The sequence below is a fragment of the Stegostoma tigrinum genome, chromosome 9 (genome assembly GCF_030684315.1).
Source record: "Stegostoma tigrinum isolate sSteTig4 chromosome 9, sSteTig4.hap1, whole genome shotgun sequence".
Classification (NCBI taxonomy): domain Eukaryota; kingdom Metazoa; phylum Chordata; class Chondrichthyes; order Orectolobiformes; family Stegostomatidae; genus Stegostoma; species Stegostoma tigrinum.
Window position 1 is genome coordinate 63,532,291 of NC_081362.1, and position 19,740 is coordinate 63,552,030.

General features: G+C 40.0%; 1 protein-coding gene across 9 annotated transcripts in view; it reads right to left on the reverse strand.

The window, feature by feature from the left end:
• LOC125454927 (transcriptional-regulating factor 1) overlaps positions 1 to 19,740 on the reverse strand; it is a 251,903-nt gene that overhangs the window by 16,494 nt on the left and 215,669 nt on the right. For all 9 annotated transcript variants that reach the window (XM_059648596.1, XM_059648599.1, XM_048536259.2 and 6 more), the window contains 3 exons: positions 18,062 to 18,137; positions 11,997 to 12,085; positions 2,734 to 2,847 (listed from right to left, as the gene is read on the reverse strand). In XM_059648596.1, the coding sequence (XP_059504579.1) occupies positions 2,734 to 2,847; positions 11,997 to 12,085; positions 18,062 to 18,137 (279 nt within the window). The remainder of the gene's footprint in view (positions 1 to 2,733; positions 2,848 to 11,996; positions 12,086 to 18,061; positions 18,138 to 19,740) is intronic.

Sequence of the window (19,740 nt, forward strand, 5' to 3'; positions counted from 1 at the left end):
CACTATATTCCCAACCTCCCAAACCTGGCCAAATAGTTGGGGTCTGTGGGGGTGGGGGTGCGGTGTGTGTGTGTGGTGGTGTTGGAGACCACTCATGATATCAATGGCAACCTGCAGCATTAGCAGCATTAATTGGTTTAAGGTGATACTTCTGCCTCAATCTCAGGACAAAGTCCTGCTTTAGCAAGTTACCAGTCGAAGGACCATCGGCCTCATCCGGCAGTGGTGACCACTACTGCCGTTACAGGTAACCCCAACATGCCAAGAAGCCCAGGTAAGTTAGGGGTCAAAATCCTCAAGAAAAAAGTGTGTGGGGCCAAGTGTCCCAATCTAAACTAGTCCCATTTGCCTGCATTTCATCTATATCCCTATAAACCTTTTCTATTCATGCACAAGTCTAAATGTTGTAACCTGCAAAGCAGCAGGCAACATTTAAAAGACATGTGGACAGATGCACGGATAGGAAAGGATTAAAATGGGTGGAAGGAGAGGCAGGAAGTAGGTAACCTTATTGGCGGGAGGGGGGGCTGTCTTCTCATCATAGGCCTAGGAGTCCTATCATTGAGGATTCCCTGCCCACCTTGTCATCACCAACCCTGCAGCTAAAGCTGGTAGACTGCCCACAGAGCCAGGGCCAGCTTCTGCAGCAGCTGAAATATATCGAGCAGCAGGATGAAGTCCTTAACTGGTGATTAACTGAGCACCTCAGGACCTCGATGGGTACAACGGCAGGTGGGTTGCCAGTGCCTCTACCACCCTCCCGCATAATGTTAGAGGTAGGGAGGAAGTAGATGGTGAGATAACAGGAAGACCAGCTGCTCGCTTTTTGCAACCTGCATCAAATCCACTGGTGGGGGAGAAGTGTAGAATCCAGTCCCTGCATCACAATAATAAATAGAAAATAGTAAGGAGGGTACAGTCAAAGTACTGTGTACAATTCTCGTCAGTGTATAACAGGAAGAATATGAATGCACTAGTCAGAATACAAAAGAGACAGGAAGGTGCTTCCATGATTGGAAAATTTTAGCTGAAGGAAAAAATGGATACTTGGGACTATTTCATAAGTCACAGGAGTAGAAGCAAGCCATTCTGTCCATCAAGTTTGTTCCACCATTCAATGTGATCATAGTTGACCTGATGATCCTCAACCCACTTTGCTTTTTCCACATACCCCTTGATGCCCTTACTGATTAAAAATGCCAATCTCAGCCTTGAATATTCTGAAGGACCCAGCCTCAACTGGTCTCTGTGGTAAAGAATTCCACGGATTCATGAATCAGAAAAAATTGCTCCTCATCTTGGTTCTTAAATGGATGACTCCTTAACCTGAGATTAGGCTCTCTGGTTCTAGACTCTAGGAGAGTCCATTTCTTTAGTCGGGAGCTCAGTAACCTGGGTATGAATTTATATTTAAGTGATGTGGGATTAGTGGGAAGTTGTGGGTAGTTTTCTTTCCCCAGACAGTGGCAGGGTCTGGACCACTATTTGCCTTTCCACGTTTAAAGAGGACCTTGATATGGACCTGAAGTGCTGATACCTAGTCAGATAGTTATTTCCAAATAGCATAGATACATTGGGCCAAATAGATCATTTATGCACAAAGGCCACAAATGGTTACAATCTAACTATGTTCTTGCATCCCACTAAAATCCTTGTCAGGTACAAACTCTCCAAGACCCATGCTAACCCCCTTATTACAGAGGGGCAGTTAAAACCACACAACTATTCATGCTTAAACGAAAACTCTCATATCCTCTTCTCTGAATTCTCTACTCTCCATTCTGTTTTCAGTCTTGCTTTTCACCACATCCCTTATAGATTGCCCTCAGTTGTATCGTATCATATTCTCTTGTGGTTTCAATGAATTTGCAATTGCAGAAGATCATTTCTGTTCTCCTTTTGTGACTTAAAAATCACATGCTAAATTTTTCATCTTTCTGCCTTCCTATGTAAATGTATAAAATATTTGGGGATTAAACAGAGGTTAAAGCTGTTAATAAAATACATTTTTGTTTCAGATGTCAACAAAGATGGTCGCAACATCTAACCTCTCACTGATATGGACAAGTATCTAATAGAACTGGCAGTAATGCTGCTAAAATCTGCACGATTTGTTATGTCCTTTTGTAAAAGCACATTTGATTAACTTCAAAGTAAGAGAGTGTGATAAAAGAAAACTCAAAATATACATGTAAAGTCAACTTTATAATTTAAGCCAACATAAGGTCTGGGTGTCCTCAAAAACTGATTGACGCAATTAATTTTCCTCAAATGAATGGATTAAAGGACTGTTTAAATGGACTGCTGTAGGTAATTTATACATCTTAAATCACTGGCATCATTTCTTCACATACACAATTACAAATCAACATGAATCAAAATTTCAAAACCTTCTCGTTAGCAGTATTAACCATCAAGGGCTACCATTATTAAAGAATAAACAGATGATGTGTTCTCAGTAATTTCAACAAAAATACCAGAAACTCTCCAATAGGTCATATGCCACCTGGCCTGGTCACCATTTCCAGCACGTTCTGTTTGTGTTTTTGATTCTTGTCATATTTGCCTTTTGTACATATTCAGTGCTTTGCCTGTACCTGACTTAAACTTACCTTGCACCATTAACAATACGTATCAATCAAGTAAGAAACGCTCAATTTGAAAATAAACACTTGACTAGGTTTTAAAATCTAATGTGATCAGTGACTCCTTCGTATTCAGATTTCTACTTACCATTCTTTCTGCCTCGATTTCTGCAAGGCGGGTCCTATGTTTTCGACCTAATCGCAAGACCTTCTTCCAAGTATAGTAATATTCAACACATTGTGCTACAGTCTTTGACTTGATCTGTATCAGATAATAAAGTTAGTAGATCAATGTTACAATCCGAATTCCATATTTGCACAAATGTGCTTAACAAAAGTTTAATATGAACTTTAAAAATAGTGTTTGTCTACCATTCTAAGATATTGTTGCAGATATGTGTTCAGTATTATTTTAGAGTGGAATGATAGACATGATAGGTTAAGTGTTGGTTGGACAGAGTCCAGGCATTTACTCTTCTACTTGGTTTTACTTCAACCTACACATCCAACTCATTGATTGCTTTCTCTCCAATGTTCATCCAATCATCCATTAACCAACATAAAACCATCAACTCCCCAGGCACCCTCCTGGATGGCAACAAAAATTGACTTGTTTGTTCGAGACTAAAAGTAAAAAATGTGGTCAACTGACATGCACATTGCATCCTCAGAGTTTTCTCGCACCCAGTCATTTTTGCCAAAGAAAGTGGCCCACAATACCACAGCAGCACATTCCTATAACTATGACCAACAGTTGATGTTTTATACCATTTCTCAAATATATGTCATATCCTTCTAACTCTCTGAAGTGCCTTAAAGGCATTATATAAATTAATGTACAGGAATATTATAACTCAGTAGCAAATGGTGTACATCTTGTAAATCTGCAATAAAAACAGAAAATGCTCAAAAATCAAAATACGCATCTGGTAACATTTGCAAGAAAAAAATCAGAGTGAACATTTCATCAATCTTTTACCAGATTTGGCAAAAGAAAGAAATCCAACAGGCTTTGCTCAAGTGATAATGGAGTGTAAGGCTGTTATGGAGATTGGAAGGAAGAACAAATGTTTGTGATACGTCAGAGGGCAGCACAGATTAAACGGCTAAAGGTTTCTTAGTCTAAGACCGAAAGGAATGATCATGGGGCGTGAAATAAAAGATGCATCTGGACAAAGTATGGATAACAGGATGAAGAGTCTTAAGCATCAATCTGATTTCTGGAAAAAAAAAAGCTAGATCGAGTTAACATTTTTATACTAACAAAAGAACGTAAAGGTAGAAAGATGAGAATTAAAATATCTTAAAGTTGGGAGAAAAATCAACAATTGGAGGGAAAATAATTTACACTGACCAAGTTTAGTATGCAGAGTGCAATCAGATTTTTTTTCTTTATTCAGTCACGGTGTGAGGACGTCACTGGCCAAGCAGCACTTATTGCCCATCCCTATTTGCCCAGAGGGCAGTTAAGAGTCAACCACATTGCTGTAGATCTGGAGTCACATATAGGCCAGACCAGGTAAGGATGGCAGTTTCCTTCCCTAAAGGACATCAGTGAACCAGATGGGCTTTTCCCAAAAATCAGCAATAGATTTACAGCCATTATTCAACCCTTAATTCCAGATATTTTATTGTCTTCAAATCCTAACATCTGCCATGGCTGGATCTGAACCCAGGTCCCCAGATGATTATCTGGGTTTCTGGATTAACAGTCCAATAATAATACCACTAGGCCATCTATTCCCCTCCACAGTGGACATACTTGCTGAGAACTCCTAGTGAGTTACAGTTCCACCTTAGTGGTAATTCTATCTTTAGTCAAATAAAGTTGGAGTAACAGTTTCAAGTAGAACACTTTCATACATCTCTGCACCAACCCCAACCCCACAACCATCTGTAGCAATTTTTTCGTGCATTTATAATAGCCCGGAATCCCATTTGTTGAAAAGAGCCTATTTCTTTCTAGTTTCATCCCTTTAGCAACCATTTAATTTTATTATCATAAGTTAAAGGATACTGCCTTCTTTTCCTATTTTGTTGCCATTAGTTTGTAAACATGGCCCCTTAATGCTTAAATTCTATACAATAGAAAAGCTCTGTTAAGCCAAATTGTTAGGACTTTTTTTAAAAACTGAACCTAGTTGTTAAAAGATCTCAACTCGCTATTCTTTGCTCTAATCTCGAAAGGATTGATATTGCCCACAATATTTCAAATGCAAATGCTCAAAACAAGTGTCAAATACTGGATGGTCCACATCCTTACATGATCTACCTAAAAGCAAAACACTAGATGATCCACCAATCAGTCTGCTGCCTCAAATTTTATTCAGGTCAGATCTAGGATTGATCCTGAACAGGACAGAGACTTGGCTATTAAACTTGAAGAGAATCTGGTCAAAATCAGTCTTCCTTATACAAGGTAAGTTATGAATCTAACTGCTATCCTCATCAGATGATTTAGTATGGAAGAATCAAACCGGGACCTTACAGTTTGTGTAGTATGGAGCCATTCTGCCTTTACTAAATGAAGCTGCAAGATAACTCAGCACTGATGTCAGCTGCACCAAGTGCTGTGTCAGGCAGTGTACAAATGTAAGGTTATTCCCATTCTGGAAGGTTTTGTCATGGCTGTCTAGTAGCTTTGGTTTTTTTTTAAATGAAACAAGGAAGGACAAAAAGAAAGCAGACAGCCGTATTATCTGGAATTGCTTTCCTGCCTTCTCACAGTCAGCTAATAGTGATTGGTAACCTAAAGAAACGAGGAAAAAAAGGGTGTGACATAAACTGAAAACGGACCATTGTCTGTGGCATAATTCATATTTTTTAGGCTGAAATTGTTTGTTATAAAATGAATTACTCAAATTTTATAAATAACAGCTGTAAAATATTATGGAAAGAGCAAATTTGTGATTTGTCAATATGAATCAACATGCCTGGATTCAATTAACAATAAGCAATACAAAAGAATGACAGAAAAAGTATCCTTTGACTAACCATACTTATAAATATGACTGTTATCTTTATTATTATTCTCTTCCACTTTGTTAGAGAAATGTTTAGACCTATTAGAACCCTCACTTACTTTTCACTATTTTGTTTTATTCTTTTTCTCATTTTTAATTTGTAACTATGAATTGCAACTTGAGAGCTAAAAGGTGATCTTTGACTTGTGAGCAACAGCTTATGTTAATAAAAAACAAAACTTTGTTTTTGAGGCCTGAACTGAAAGTTAATTGCAGGTTGTTTCTTGTCATAAAAAGAAAGTGCCCCCTAGAAATTTCGTCTTTGGTGGGGCCTAATGATCAAGCAGGTGCCAATGTTGAATGTTCACTAGGACTTTGTGAGCAGACGCTCAGTACAGCAGGGAAAGGCTAGTGTTTGAACTGGTTTTTGAATTGTATTTAAGTCAAAAGGATTGTGCCTTCCAAAACTGCAGGATGAAGGTGTGGTTGCTCCCTGGGTGTCTTCTCATTATCAACTGACTGAATAGTCAGAGAATAGAATTTGACTTATAAGAATTAAATGGATATTCCTCAGAGTCAACTGGAAAATATCTGCATGCATCGGTCTTATCAGAAACCAAGCGACATATAATCCTGTGTGGCAGTGATGCTATGATTTGTGGAGTCTGCTGAAGTGAATTGACCAGTTAGACCTCATTTACGTTTCCCTTCTGATTTATCCGTTTTCTGTGTCTGTTTGTGAGCCTTTGTTTGAAAGTGGCATGAGAATTTAAGAAAGATTAGGTTTAAAATCACAGACATTAATTAGATTATGGTTTAGCTTTGCTCTGCTGAAGTTATAATGTGGAGATGCTGGTGTTGGACTGGGGTGAACAAAGTCAGAAGTCACAAGACACTAAGTTTTAGTGCAACAGGTTTATTTGAAATCACAAGCTTTCTGAGTGCTGCAGAGACAGTAGGAACTGCAGATGCTGGAGAATCTGAGATTACAGGGTGTACTGCTGGATGAACACAGCAGGCCAAGCAGCATCATAGGAGCAGGAAAGCTGACGTTTTGGGAGACCCTTCTTCAGAAATCGGGGAGGGGGGGGTTCTGAAATAAATAGGGAGAGAGGGGGAGACAGATAGAAGATGAATAGAGGAGAAGATAGGTGGAGAGGAGAATGACCAGTCAAAGAGGCGGGGATGAGGCCAGTAAAGGTGAGTGTAGGTGGGGAAGAGATAGGTCAGTCCAGGGAGGATGGACAGGTCACGGGGACAGGATGAGGTGAGAAGGTAGGAGATGGGGGTGGGGCTTGAGGTGGGAGTAGGGGATAGGCAGGAGGAAGGACAGGTTAGGGAGGTGGGGACGAGCTGGGCTGGTTTTGGGATGCCGCTGGGGGAGGGGAGATTTTTAAGCTTGTGAAGTCCACATTGATACCATTTGGCTGCAGGGTTCCCAAGGAGAATATGAGTTGCTTCTCCACCTCCTCCAGAACTTCCAATTCCCTGGGCGCCAACACCTCATTTTTACCATGGACATCCAGTCCCTATACACATGCATTCCCCATGCAGATGGCCTCAAGGCCCTCCGCTTCTTACTGTCCCGCAGACCCGACCAGTCCCCCTCCACCGACACCCTCATCCACCTAGCCAAACTCATCCTCACCCTCAACAACTTCTCTTTCAATTCCTCCCACTTCCTACAGACAAAGGGGGTGGCCATGGGTACCCGCATGGGCCCAACCTATGCCTGCCTCTTTGTAGGTTATGCGGAACAGTCTCTCTTCCGCACCTACACAGGCCCCAAACTCAACCTCTTTCTCCGTTACATTGATGACTGTATCGGTGCCACCTCTTGCTCCCAAGAGGAGCTTGAACAGTTCATCCACTTCACCAACACCTTCCATCCCAATCTCACGTTCACCTGGACCATCTCTGATACCTCTCTCTCCTTCCTGAACCTCTGTCTCCATCTCCGGCAACCACCTAGAAACCGATATCCATTTCAAGCCCACTGACTCCCACAGCTACCTAGAATACACCTCCTCCCACCCACCTTCCTGCAAAAATGCCATCCCCTATTCCCAATTCCTTCGCCTCTGCCTCATCTGCTCCCAGGATGAGGCATTCCACTCCCATACATCTCAGATGTCCTCGTTTTTCAAGGACCACATCGCTCCTCCCCGACTCCGGTAGTGGTCCAGAACACACTCGACCGTGTCTCCCACATATCCCCCAACTCATCCCTCACATCCCGTTCCCGCAATAAAAACCAAAACAGAATCCCCCTTGTCCTCACATACAACCCCACCAACCTCCAGATTCAACGCAACATCCTCCGACACTTCTGCCATCTGCAATACGATCCCACCACCAAATACATTTTTCCCTCCCCACCCTTATCTAACTACCAGAGGGACCACTTTCTCCATGGCTCCCTTTTCTGCTCAACACTCCCCTCCAGCCCCACCACACCTGGCACTTTTCTCTGCGACTGCAGCAAGTGCTACACCTGCCCCAACACCTCTCCCCTCACCCCTATCCCAGGCCCCAAGAAGACTTTCCACATCAAGCAGAGGTTCACCTGCACATCTGCTAATATGGCATACTGCATCAGCTGTTCCCGTTGTGGCCTCCTCTCCATCGGGGAAACCAAACGGAGGCTTGGGTCCCGCTTTGCAGAACACCTACGCTCGGTTCGCACTAAACAAATGCACCTCCCAGTTGCAAACCATTTCAACTCCCCCTTCCATTCCACAAACGACATGTCCATCCTGGGCCTCCTGCAGTGCCACAACGATGCTACCTGAAGTTTGCAGGAACAGCAAGTGATATTCCACTTGGGAACCCTGCAGCCCAATGGTATCAATGTGGACCTCACAAGCTTCAAAATCTCCCCTTCCCCGACTGCATCCCAAAACCAGCCCAGCTCATCCCCGCCTGCCTAACCTGTTCTTCCTCCCGCCTATTCCCTACTCCCACCTCAAGCCCCACCCCCATCTCCTCCCTACTAACCTCATCCTGCCCTCATGACCTGTCCATCCTCCCTGGACTGACCTATCTCCTCCCTACCTCCCCACCTACACTCACCTTTACTGGCTCCATCCCCACCTCTTTCACTTGGCTGTCTCCTCTCCACCCATCTTCTCACTATCTATCTTCTATCTGCCTCCCCCTCTCTCCCTATTTATTTCAGAATCCCCTTCCCGTCCCCCATTTCTGAAGAAGGGACTAGGCCTGAAACGTCAGCTTTTGTGCTCCTATGATGCTGCTTGGCCTGCTGTGTTCATCCAACTCTACGCCTTGTTCTTTCTGAGTGCTGCTCCTTCATCAGATGAAAGGCCTGCTAAAGTTCCTGTGTTGTTAATAAATTGTCAAGTGTTTTGTTTAAGCTATAAACCTGATGTCTCGTATTGATAATTCAGAGAGTCTGGCACTTGTGATTGAATAAGTCTGGCTAGGAACCACTGGGGTCAATTTTGAAGGTAGTGAGGATTTTAATTTTATTGTGTCATGAACACAAATCAGGAAGCTGATTTGATCTGTCTCTGTATCATGATGGAAAAAATAATGCGTTTGCTCCTGGCTGAAAGTCTTACAAAGATTATCATCACACTTAATCTATTAACATCAAGCATAAATCTGGAGCTTCCATGGGACTAAAGTTAATTTGTAGATTTGGTTTTCAGATACCTTTTTCAAGATGTTGCACTGCAAGTTGCAACAATGTTTTGTTTTGCATGTGGTAAAGAAAACAACAGGAATTGAAAGGAGGTCAATTATATTTTTAGGACAACAAAATACATCACTTCTACCAAAGAAGATTACAGTTATTCAAGAAGGCAGGTCACCCTTACTGCCTTCTCAAACTCATCTAAGTGCTAGCCCAGCTGGTGATGCCCAAAACGACGGGCGAGAAAATTCCTCAATGTGTACCCATACTTACACCTTTCTCATTCAAAATCGTCAGATGGTTTTCAGAGTTCACATTTTCAAGGTCCCAGCAAAGAAATGATTGGCCATTTTTGCTTGCTATTATTCCAACAGCACACATTCATTTCTAACCAAACATTTGTCTGGTTTATTTTGAAGTGACAGGCTTATTGTATCGACTACTTTCACAAGGAGTCTGACCCACAAGGATCCATCAGCATCTGTGTGGCATACAACCACGTGAAAGCTTTGCAGTTTGAAAGGTTACTAAGGCAATTTGGCTGTGATCCTTTCTTTTTAACTAGATTTTAACAATTTTGTAACATACATAAGCTTGATAACCTACATGTCAAAGGATAAGTATGTCTATTCCATATACATTACTTATGTAAAACAGCTTTGATATTCAAATGCACTTGGAGCTAGCAAAATCAGCAGCCCTTATGCCATCGAGTGAGACATGATCATTGATAAACTTAACTCCATCGTTTGTTAATTTTAAAAGTAGTGGGTATTTTTCATCATAACATACTGTTTTAACAAATTAATTTATCCCCACCATTATCAATTCTCTTGCCTTTATTTACTGACTGATATTTCTCCAATTTCATTAGGGTTAAATTCATGAGTTCATTTTTAAAATTCCTTATCTTTTTAAAAAGGTTCATTCTTTTGCAAAACCTTCCCCCTCATCATGCTCGTCTTTGGATATCTGCCCTCAATCTCCCTGGTCAAATGATTTTCAAACAAGAATTTCAACAGAGGAATTACCTTTATTTAAAAATGAAAGATAGTCTCCAACCTTGTTCAAGCATCCATGACAGAGTCCTTCACCTAGCCCCGTGGAATATTTGACTCTTCACCAGTATGTAATGATTTCTTTACTTTTCTCTTGTCCTAACCACTAGCGCACAACTTGTCTCACCCACTCTGCTAAATGATATATCTGACATATTCAGTCAGGTCTGAAAGAAAGTCATCGCAAGTAGAGACGAGGAAAAATCAAACAAAGAGAAAATTACTTCAGATTACTGAAATGCACATTTCTAGGACTTAACTTGTCAGAGAACAAGGAAGGAGATGTGAACTTTGCTCCAACTGATGGCTGCTGCTGAGAGAACTGTTCCCATTATATTGTCAGTTCTTTAAGGTTATAGGTAAAAGAAAATTCTCCGTGGTCCTCCTGGAGCACAGGACTGTTCTCTCAATAAAGACAGACGACTGGTGATGGTTTAACCTAACAATCACCATGCCACAGGTGAAGGGTGAAGTTGAGAAGTGATCTCTTTCATGGTAATCTCAGCCAGTCCTGGAATTTAACTTGCACTGTTAGTGTTATTCTGCAACACAAGCCAGCTGTCCAGCCAACTGAACTAACCAACCCCCATCTCTAAATAGAACCATGTAGGTGAAGCAACATCATGTGGTGTTAATAACCACTAATACACAAATGTTTAAGTAGTAGTCATACAACAAACTGAAGCACTAAGCAGGTGATTCTGGGAGATAAAATGTGGGATAACAGTAGTCCAGACACTATCAAACTTGGAATAATACCCAAAGATATGTTGTAAGGTTGCTATTAGAAAGGCAAAAGACTATTATGTAAACAGTTCATTATAAAAGTTAATTTAGTTCAGAGTTATGGGCTACCACCTGAACCTTTCTTGAAATGGAGTCAGATTAAACTCTTGCCTCTCCCACCATGAATATGGATCTCCAATGTGGGCTCCTGAAGATAGATGAAGTTTAAAAAAAAATTCATCACCAGTTACAGCAAGTCAAGCAATTTCTCCAGGCACAGTGTCCATTTTCAGTGACAAACAACAGTGATCCAATTTCCACCATCCTTCATGTATGGAACTGAAGCCTAATTTCTGAAAGGTGAGGCTACCTTCCCAAGTTCTGAACTCCTCAACCACAGTAAATACTTTCTCTCATATCCAGCTGTTCTGTTTAATATCTTCAAAGTTTGAATCATCCCTTAAACTTCTAAATTCTGGGGAAGACAACCCTGGTTAATATAATTTCTACTGCTAACGTATACCTTGGAGTCCAGTTACCTATACTCAAGGCCAATATTTTGTTCCAAAGATGCACAGAATGAAGTGTTAGAGATTTCTAAACATTATTTTTTCTTGCCTTTTCCTCTCACTAAATTGCATCTTTCCATTTCTTTCAATTCCAAAATTTACTCTATTCCATCCTCCTCCTCTTCAGCTATTCCAGCATTTCTCAATTCTGGTCGAGGGTTCCACACATGGCCCTGCTGCTCACTAGATATTTCAGATACCCCAGTGACCTCTGTGTACCGTTATCAGATCACATTTCCTGCCATCTATTGCTGAAAATAAAAGTTGAAGCATGCAGGAGAAAATATTCCAAATAACAACACACATCACAAGATATCCCGCTTTAGCGATATCAGGGCTGAAAGGTATTTTTCCAATTGATTCTGTCATGTAAGACCACAATATATTCTTGTTACTTGTTAAATACAGCACTGGACTGTCTCTGGAAAAAGTTCTCTTACCATTTTCTGAACCAGGAAGAAGTCTTTGTTATGTATACTCAAAGCTTTGTTGAATAGTTTCCTTTCTGCCGTTGTCCACTTGTCAGAGCCTAAGAAAAGGATAGAACTTAGCAAAATCAAAGACTATTTGGAATTTTATTTTTGGTTTGAAATTTCTTACCCATTGTATTTCCACCCTCCAGTTTTATTCTCTTCATTGTCACATAGTATTGGCAATCAAAACTGCAGACAGGCTATCAAAGGAGCAGGGACTCGAACCCCCACCAGGCTGTTTGTCATCCAGTCACTTGAAAATGCCTGACCAAGGCCAACAACTTCCTTTGTTTTAATTTCTCTCTATTCTCAATGTCCATGTGATTTCCTACTGCAACATGGCAGAAATGTGTGTGAGGAAATCAAACCTAGAATTTGCTAGTTGTTGACACCTTTGTTTCAGTGCGCTAACACACAAGTCCAATCCTTTAGCTGCGTGCATACAATCCTTGAACAGTCCAGCAACCGCCATCAAAAGTAGTGGTCCACAACTGTTCTCAACTATGGGTCAAAATGTTTTTTTTAGCTCTCCCAGTGCTTTAATACTAGAAATGAGTTGGAGTATTTTGATGTTGAACCTGGATATTGTTTGCTGTTCCAGCAATAATATTTGGCAAAACCAAATTGATGCAAAATCTGACATACTCGCAAGGGCCACAGTAAATGTCACATTTAGAAATATTTTTACAAGAAAGCGTATACATGGAAAGCCTATCAACTAACCAAAAACTTTCAGAATCTAGACTCAGCTTAGATGGTCGCAGAGGAGAATGTATCCTGCGAATCACAAACAACCCCAAGATCCCAGAATATGCAGCATAAATGTATATTCCCAAAATAATGCAGATGCTGGAAATCTGAAATAAAAACAAAAAATGCTGGAAACCTTGAACAAGTCAGGGAGCCATTTTGGAAAAAGAAACACAGGGTTAATGAACTTCTGATGCAAAGTCACAAACCTGAAACATTAAGTTTCCTCTCCCAACAGATGGCATGCTGAGTGTTAGCAGCACTTTGTGTTTTCATTACCAGTGTTAGCAACCCTTTGCCATTGGCAACAGTTTCTTATTTATTCTATCCAGGATTTTAAACACACTATTAAATGTCCCCTTAACTTTTCTTCTCCAAGGGGGACAATTTCACTTTCTCCAGTCTCACAAAGCAAATGAAATCCTATGTCCCTTTTACTCTTTCAGGTAAATCTCTGTTGGACCTCTCCAAGGTCACAGCATCTTTCAAAGCATGGTGGCCAAAATTGGACAGAATATGCTAGCTACAAATAAGCAACAGTATCACCCTTGCTTTTGTGCCCTATGCTTGTTTATAATGCTGAGGCCCCGGAATGTATTTTAAAAATAAAAACCATCAACTAAACTTTTGCTGTCTCATACAAAGATAAGTACAGAGGTCACCAGGTCACACTGGGTAGTAGTGTATTAATTATTTTTAGTTAATTGCTGGCTAAAAGTAACTGAAGCAGCTGGTCTCTCGCTGCCACCATTCTGCAACAAAACCAACTGTCTCCAATCCCAAAACTCATCATGGAGGAAAATGAATATTGGTCAGTGGGCAAGTCTGAAATTATAACATAATCAGAATGAATAAAATTGTTTACTTAGCTAGTAGATGAACTGGGAAATGTAAGTCAACACAGTGAAATTGATGTAAATCAAGTAAATTATTTAAAGAGAGGGGAAGAAAGATTGACGTCATACACAGCCAGAATGGGAAAAAAATTGAATTTATGTTTTTAACAAAACTTAAATAAAGAAAAGCAAAGTGTCAGGGAATGAGATTCTGTATTCAAGAATTCAGGTACATTAAAATTTGGGAAACCACCAGCATAGTGCAGTAAAACAAGAAATTAAGTTGAGCTGTACTGGAATGTGACAGTGTAAATTTCAGAAATTTATTAATTGTTCATAGATTGTAAGCAGCAGCAATCATTCTGTCTGGTGTAAACTATAAGAAACAAGTATAAATTTATTGAGGAACACAGCGCCAAGAGTCATCAAGGCGACATGAACAGAACTAATTTAACACTGACTTGACAACTGGCTGCCTTATGCCACTAGGCCAAATGACTGCCCGGCTGAAGATATTAAGCAGTTAACTGCAAAACTCTGGGTCTTCACACAGAGACTTAAGGCCAAATGTAACATGGAACAGAGGAATGACTTCTGATAAGAAAACAAGCTGCAAACTCAAGGGCTCCAGAAGAATAATCAAAATTATGGATGGAAGAATCTAAAGGATGATCAATAAAATCACACCATAGGCCTTAAGGGCAAAAAACTGTACAAGAATTCAACACCAAAAGTCATTCATCAGATCTTCAAAGAACAACACTACACAAGATAACAAAGTGTGAGGCTGGATGAACACAGCAGGCCAAGCAGCATCTTAGGAGCATAAAAGCTGACGTTTTGGGTCTAGACCTTGCATCAGGAAAAAAAAAGTCAGCTTTCATGCTCCTAAGATGTTGCTTGGCCTGCTGTGTTCATCCAGCCCCACACTTTGTTAGCTTGGATTCTCCAGAATCTGCAGTTCCCATTATCTCTGAACACTACACAAAAATCAAACCCTGGATATCAAAGACAGACACTTCATTGGAATAGCTGCCAATTCCACCATTAATTGAGTAACAACCAAGTTGATTTGGGAAGCTTAACTTGCTTACTTGAGGCATCTTATTTTCATTGCTAAATGCAATAAATTTTAAATTTTTTTTCAGCATTTGATCGAGTGCTTTTGTTTTAAACTAAGTAGTCAAATTAAAAAGATAGCTTGTGGTGATTTACCGACAACAAGAGCAGTAAGTACAAACTAAAGAGTATCTTTGCGCGAGGATCAACATTTTATCTATCTGTTGTGCCCTACATAATTCTAATCACTTATTTATCTAATGGATATTAAATTTTCTTGAAAGGCTACAGTTGTGAACAAAAGATTCAAAATATAAAATTAAAGTTAACAAGAAAGGCATTTCCTTTGGCAAAAATAATCTGTAATAATTAACTTGAAATTTTCAAGAAATGCATGTTATGATCACAAATTAAATTCATTCAAATCATTCAGATTGATCAAGAAATGGAGTTGTTTATCCAAGTTTACAGGTGACATGTGAAGATCAACACAGCAAGTTCCAAAACACCTTAGACAAATTAACTAAGTGGGTTAAAACCAATGAAGGTGACAGTGAGCAGCCTTCTTAACCTGTGCTCTTTGCGTGAAATGTCAATCATTAACATTAAAAGAGAAATCTCACCAAGGTGAATCACATTCTCCTGATTTAATGCAAAGGCAGAACAAGCTACAATACAACTACTCACTACACAAGTTCATATCAAGTTCGTGAATTTATCTGTTGCTATGACCAGCCATTGACACACCTCATTTATAAGGTGTAAAAATAACATAGATGAATGTTCTTAAAATGTGATTGTGTAAACCTAGCTTATCAGAGGTACTTCTTTCATTGTGTCTATTAAAGAGGTTATTAGCAATTTCAAACCAACATCAGTATTTAAGTTTAACTGCTACACAGATTGCTGGGGCGGTATAGCAGAATAATGTTTCTATTTCTCTAACTATCATTTTCAGAACCAATTTAAACAATACATACTTTATTTTGACGTAAAGTACATTCAAGTTTTATTGCAACAGCTGAAGCATGATTGTATATGGCTAATGATTTCCCTTCAAATGGATTTACATTGTCTGGGAAGTGAAAGTGATAATAAAGCCAATCAATGGAAACATTAAAGAAAAACAGAAAATACGGGAAATACGGAAGACAGGAATTCGTGGAAACAGAAAGAGTTAACACCCCTGATCGAAGGGCTGTTAAGACTCAAGGCATCTTCATTACAGGAATGGATCAATGTCCATCCTTTTTGCTTCATTAGTGAGCCCTGTTGAGGCAATTATCAACCTGTTTCTTTAGAAGTATTTCAATCTAATTAATGTTCTCCATACTGTGATCATGTATTTTTTAATTTTGTTAATTTAAAATATGACACCATCATTCACATTTACCTTGCATTTTTTCCCCTTAGTTATAAAAATCATGCTGCACCAAATAGGTATCTAAGTTACCATAATTTCATTACTAATTTAGTACTCATATTTACTTCTCAATTTCCTTTCTTACATAAACAAAATTCTGTATCTAGAAAAGATCCGTGAATCAATCCAGTTTCCCTTCACTTTACTCACTTTCTTTAAGGTAATTTAAAAAAAAAGGAAAAGTCATATCAGACTTAAAAGGTTTGCAGAAAAAAAAGTTGCTGGAAAAGCTTAGCAGGTCTGGCAGCATTTGTGAAGGAGAAAACAGAGTTAACGTTTCGGGTCTGGTGAACCTTCCTCAGAACTGTTCCTGATTTACCTCATCCTAATAACAATTCTCGACATCTAAGCAAGATAATGAGTGCCAAAGGAAATGGCAGATTCAGGTATAGTTACAACATTTAAGACACAGTTGGATAGGTACATGAATAGGAAAGGTTTAGAAGGATAGGAGTCAAATGCAGGCAAATGGGAAACTTGGTCACCGTGGGCGTGTTGGAGTGGAGGGTCTATTTCTGTGTTGTATGACTCTAAGTATGAGGACCAATGGGAGGCCTCCAGCACATATGTAATTCAGCCTGCCTAGTCCAAGCAAGGGAAAGGGAAAATATAGAACGTAGAACAATACAGCGCAGAACAGGCCCTTCGGCCCTCGATGTTGCGCCGACCTGTGAACTAATCTAAGCCCCTCCCCTGACACTATCCCATCATTATCCATATGCTTATCCATATCACTATCCAGCGTCCAATACTGAAAAAAGATCAGATCTTCGAGCCCACCAACACACAAGGTGAATGGTCTGTGGACACAACTGTAGCCAGGCAGGCTAGTGAGGGCATCTAAATATCTCCTAGAGTGCTGGGCCTCTGGTTTACTGCTGGCAAGTACCTCCAGGCACTGCCATGTTTCCACCACTGTAAAAGGCTCACTGGTTGACGGAAAAATTTAAGAAGGCCTCTGATCCATGGTCTTCACTGGCCAGTTGATTTCCTCATTTTAGCTAGCTGCTGCTTGTCGGCAAGTAGCTGCCAATCCTCAATCCAGCCCTGCAGTGTGTTTCAGGGTTAATGTGATGCTAGTCAATGGCTGACAATACAAAACAAAAGCACTGGTTGACACTAAAATGCAAAAGCACTCACTATTTCCATTGACCAACAGAAATTGTGTCCTGGATTGACTACTGAAAGTTGGGAAATGTCTGCCACAGTGAGTTAGTTTTACCATGATGGCCATTTGGGATTTCTGAGCTTGAAGTTTACATCACATATTGCTATGGTCGTGCAGAAGGCGTTTAGCATGCTTGACTTCATTGCTCAGACCACTGAGTATAGGAGTTGGGACGTAATCCTGAGGTTGTACAGGATGTTGATGAGGCCTCTTCTGCAGTATTGTGCCCAGTTCTGGTCTCCCTGTTGTAGGAGAGACATTATTAATTTGGAGTGGGTTCAGAAGAGATTTACCAGGATGTTGCCAGAATGGAGGGATTGAGTAATAAGGAGAAGGTGGAAAGGCTAGGACTTTTCCTGTAGGAGCATAGGAGGTTGAGAGGAGACCTTATAGAATAAGTTCATAAAATAATGAAGGGTATTGTAAAGGTAAATGGCAGGTGTCTTTTCTCTAGGGTGGGGGCTTTCAAGACTGGGGGCACAATTTTAAGGTGAGAACTAAAAGATTTAAAAAAGACAGGAGGGGCAATTTAATTTACAGAGTGATTTTTCTGCAATAAAATTCCAGAAGTGGGGGTGGATACGGGTACAGTTACAACATTTAAAAGACATTCAGACAGACACATGAATAAGAAATGTTTGGAGGGCTATGACCTAAATTCAGATAGATGGGACTCATTTGGTTCGGAATTATGGGTCGGCGTGGACTGGTTGGATTGAAAGATCTGTCTCCGTATTGCATGACTCTATCCAACGAAATTTCAAAAAGAAGTTAGATATGTCTGGATTTTACATACCAGCATAGTGATAATCAGCCAGTGGATGAGATTTAGCTTTAAGTGGCATCTTCATCAGTAAAATATCCACAGCTACCTACCATAAAAGGAAACAGAAAGATATGTAATCAATGGTTTGGCAGCATTCTTAAGGGCCACAAAAGAAAAAGAACAGGGAAGCACAACATTCCACATATTTATAGACAACTGCATGCTGTTTTTACTGATCGTACATTTTGGCACAATACATTTATTTACATTCCCTTGTGCTACACTCAAATGAAACTTAGTAAAGAATTTGGAGTGGGTTCTGACATAACACAGGTATCTTCAATGCAAGATAATAGGAACTGCAGATGCTGGAGAATCCGAGATAACAAGGTGTAGAGCTGGATGAGCACAGCAGGGCAAGGAGCATCATAGGAGCAGGAAGGCTGACGTTTCGGGCCTTGGCCCTTCATCAGTTTTTTTTCTGATATCGGGTCTCGGCCCAAAACATCAGCTTTCCTGTTCCTATGATGCTGCTTGGCCTGCTGTGTTCATCCAGCTCTACACCTTGTTATCTCTTCCTTCAATGTGAATTGGTTTTAATGCAATTAAAGAATTATAGAAAGATTTTTGTATAACGCTAAACTTCCCTGCTAGTTTTGGCTATAATGCGATTCCATCCCCATCGCTTTAATCATCACAGTTACCACACAATCTTCTAATAAAACATTGCAAGAGATCTGGACTATTGCATTATATCAGAACCAATTGTACTTCGCTATAATAGTTGTTAAATTTCAAAAATCAGAAAAACTTGACAGTTGGTTTCAATTACAAAGCATATTGTTCAATCTCAAAGAGGGTCTTTGCAGACGTCACACAAATGGACAGAAAACTTTAAACAAAATATTTGAATTAAACTAAGCAATTATTGGGTAAATAATGGAGTTAGGCCAAGTATTCAGTCTTGCAAGTTCTGCAATTGGTTCTAAATCTTTTTGTTTGAGATATCATCAGACATTGTACACAAAACAACCTAAACTTTGCCATCCTGCACAGAAGTTTTGGCACAAAGCACCTTTGAATTCATCAGCTAAATTGATAGTGTTCATAAAACAGATGTAGATAAAGCTCTGTACAGCACATATGTATAATGTTGACAGAGAAACTGACATCTGGGCATGAAAGTTGACAATTTGGGCCAGGACCCTTCTTCAGAAATGGAGAGGGGGAAGGGAGCTCAGAAATAGAGACAGAGGGAGGGTGGCGCTGGTAAAGATAGGTGGGATGGTGACAAGTGAGTGCATGCAGTGAGTTGTGGGGATTGGTCAGTGGGATGGGTAGGGCGGATCGGTGGGATGGATAGGTGGAAGAGAAGATAGACAGTTGTGTTCCAGTTCCACAGTGTGATCTTTGACTTCCACATCTGCAGTCCTTGCTATCTCGGAGACATCTTGGTGGTTTGTTTAGGTTTCTGTTTCTTCTTCATTTTCTAATTCTAGTCATTATTTATCAATACCTGATATTTCACTGCATCAAAAAATTACGAAGATTATGTGGATTATAACAATCAATGTTCTCTTAACTTCTATTTAGTAGGCTATTCTAAACAAAGAAATGGTCACACAACAAAACATTAACCTTTATAAATGCTTAACAATTTGCTGATTTCCAGCCTATTTAATTTGTTACTTCCACCACTGCATTTCTCC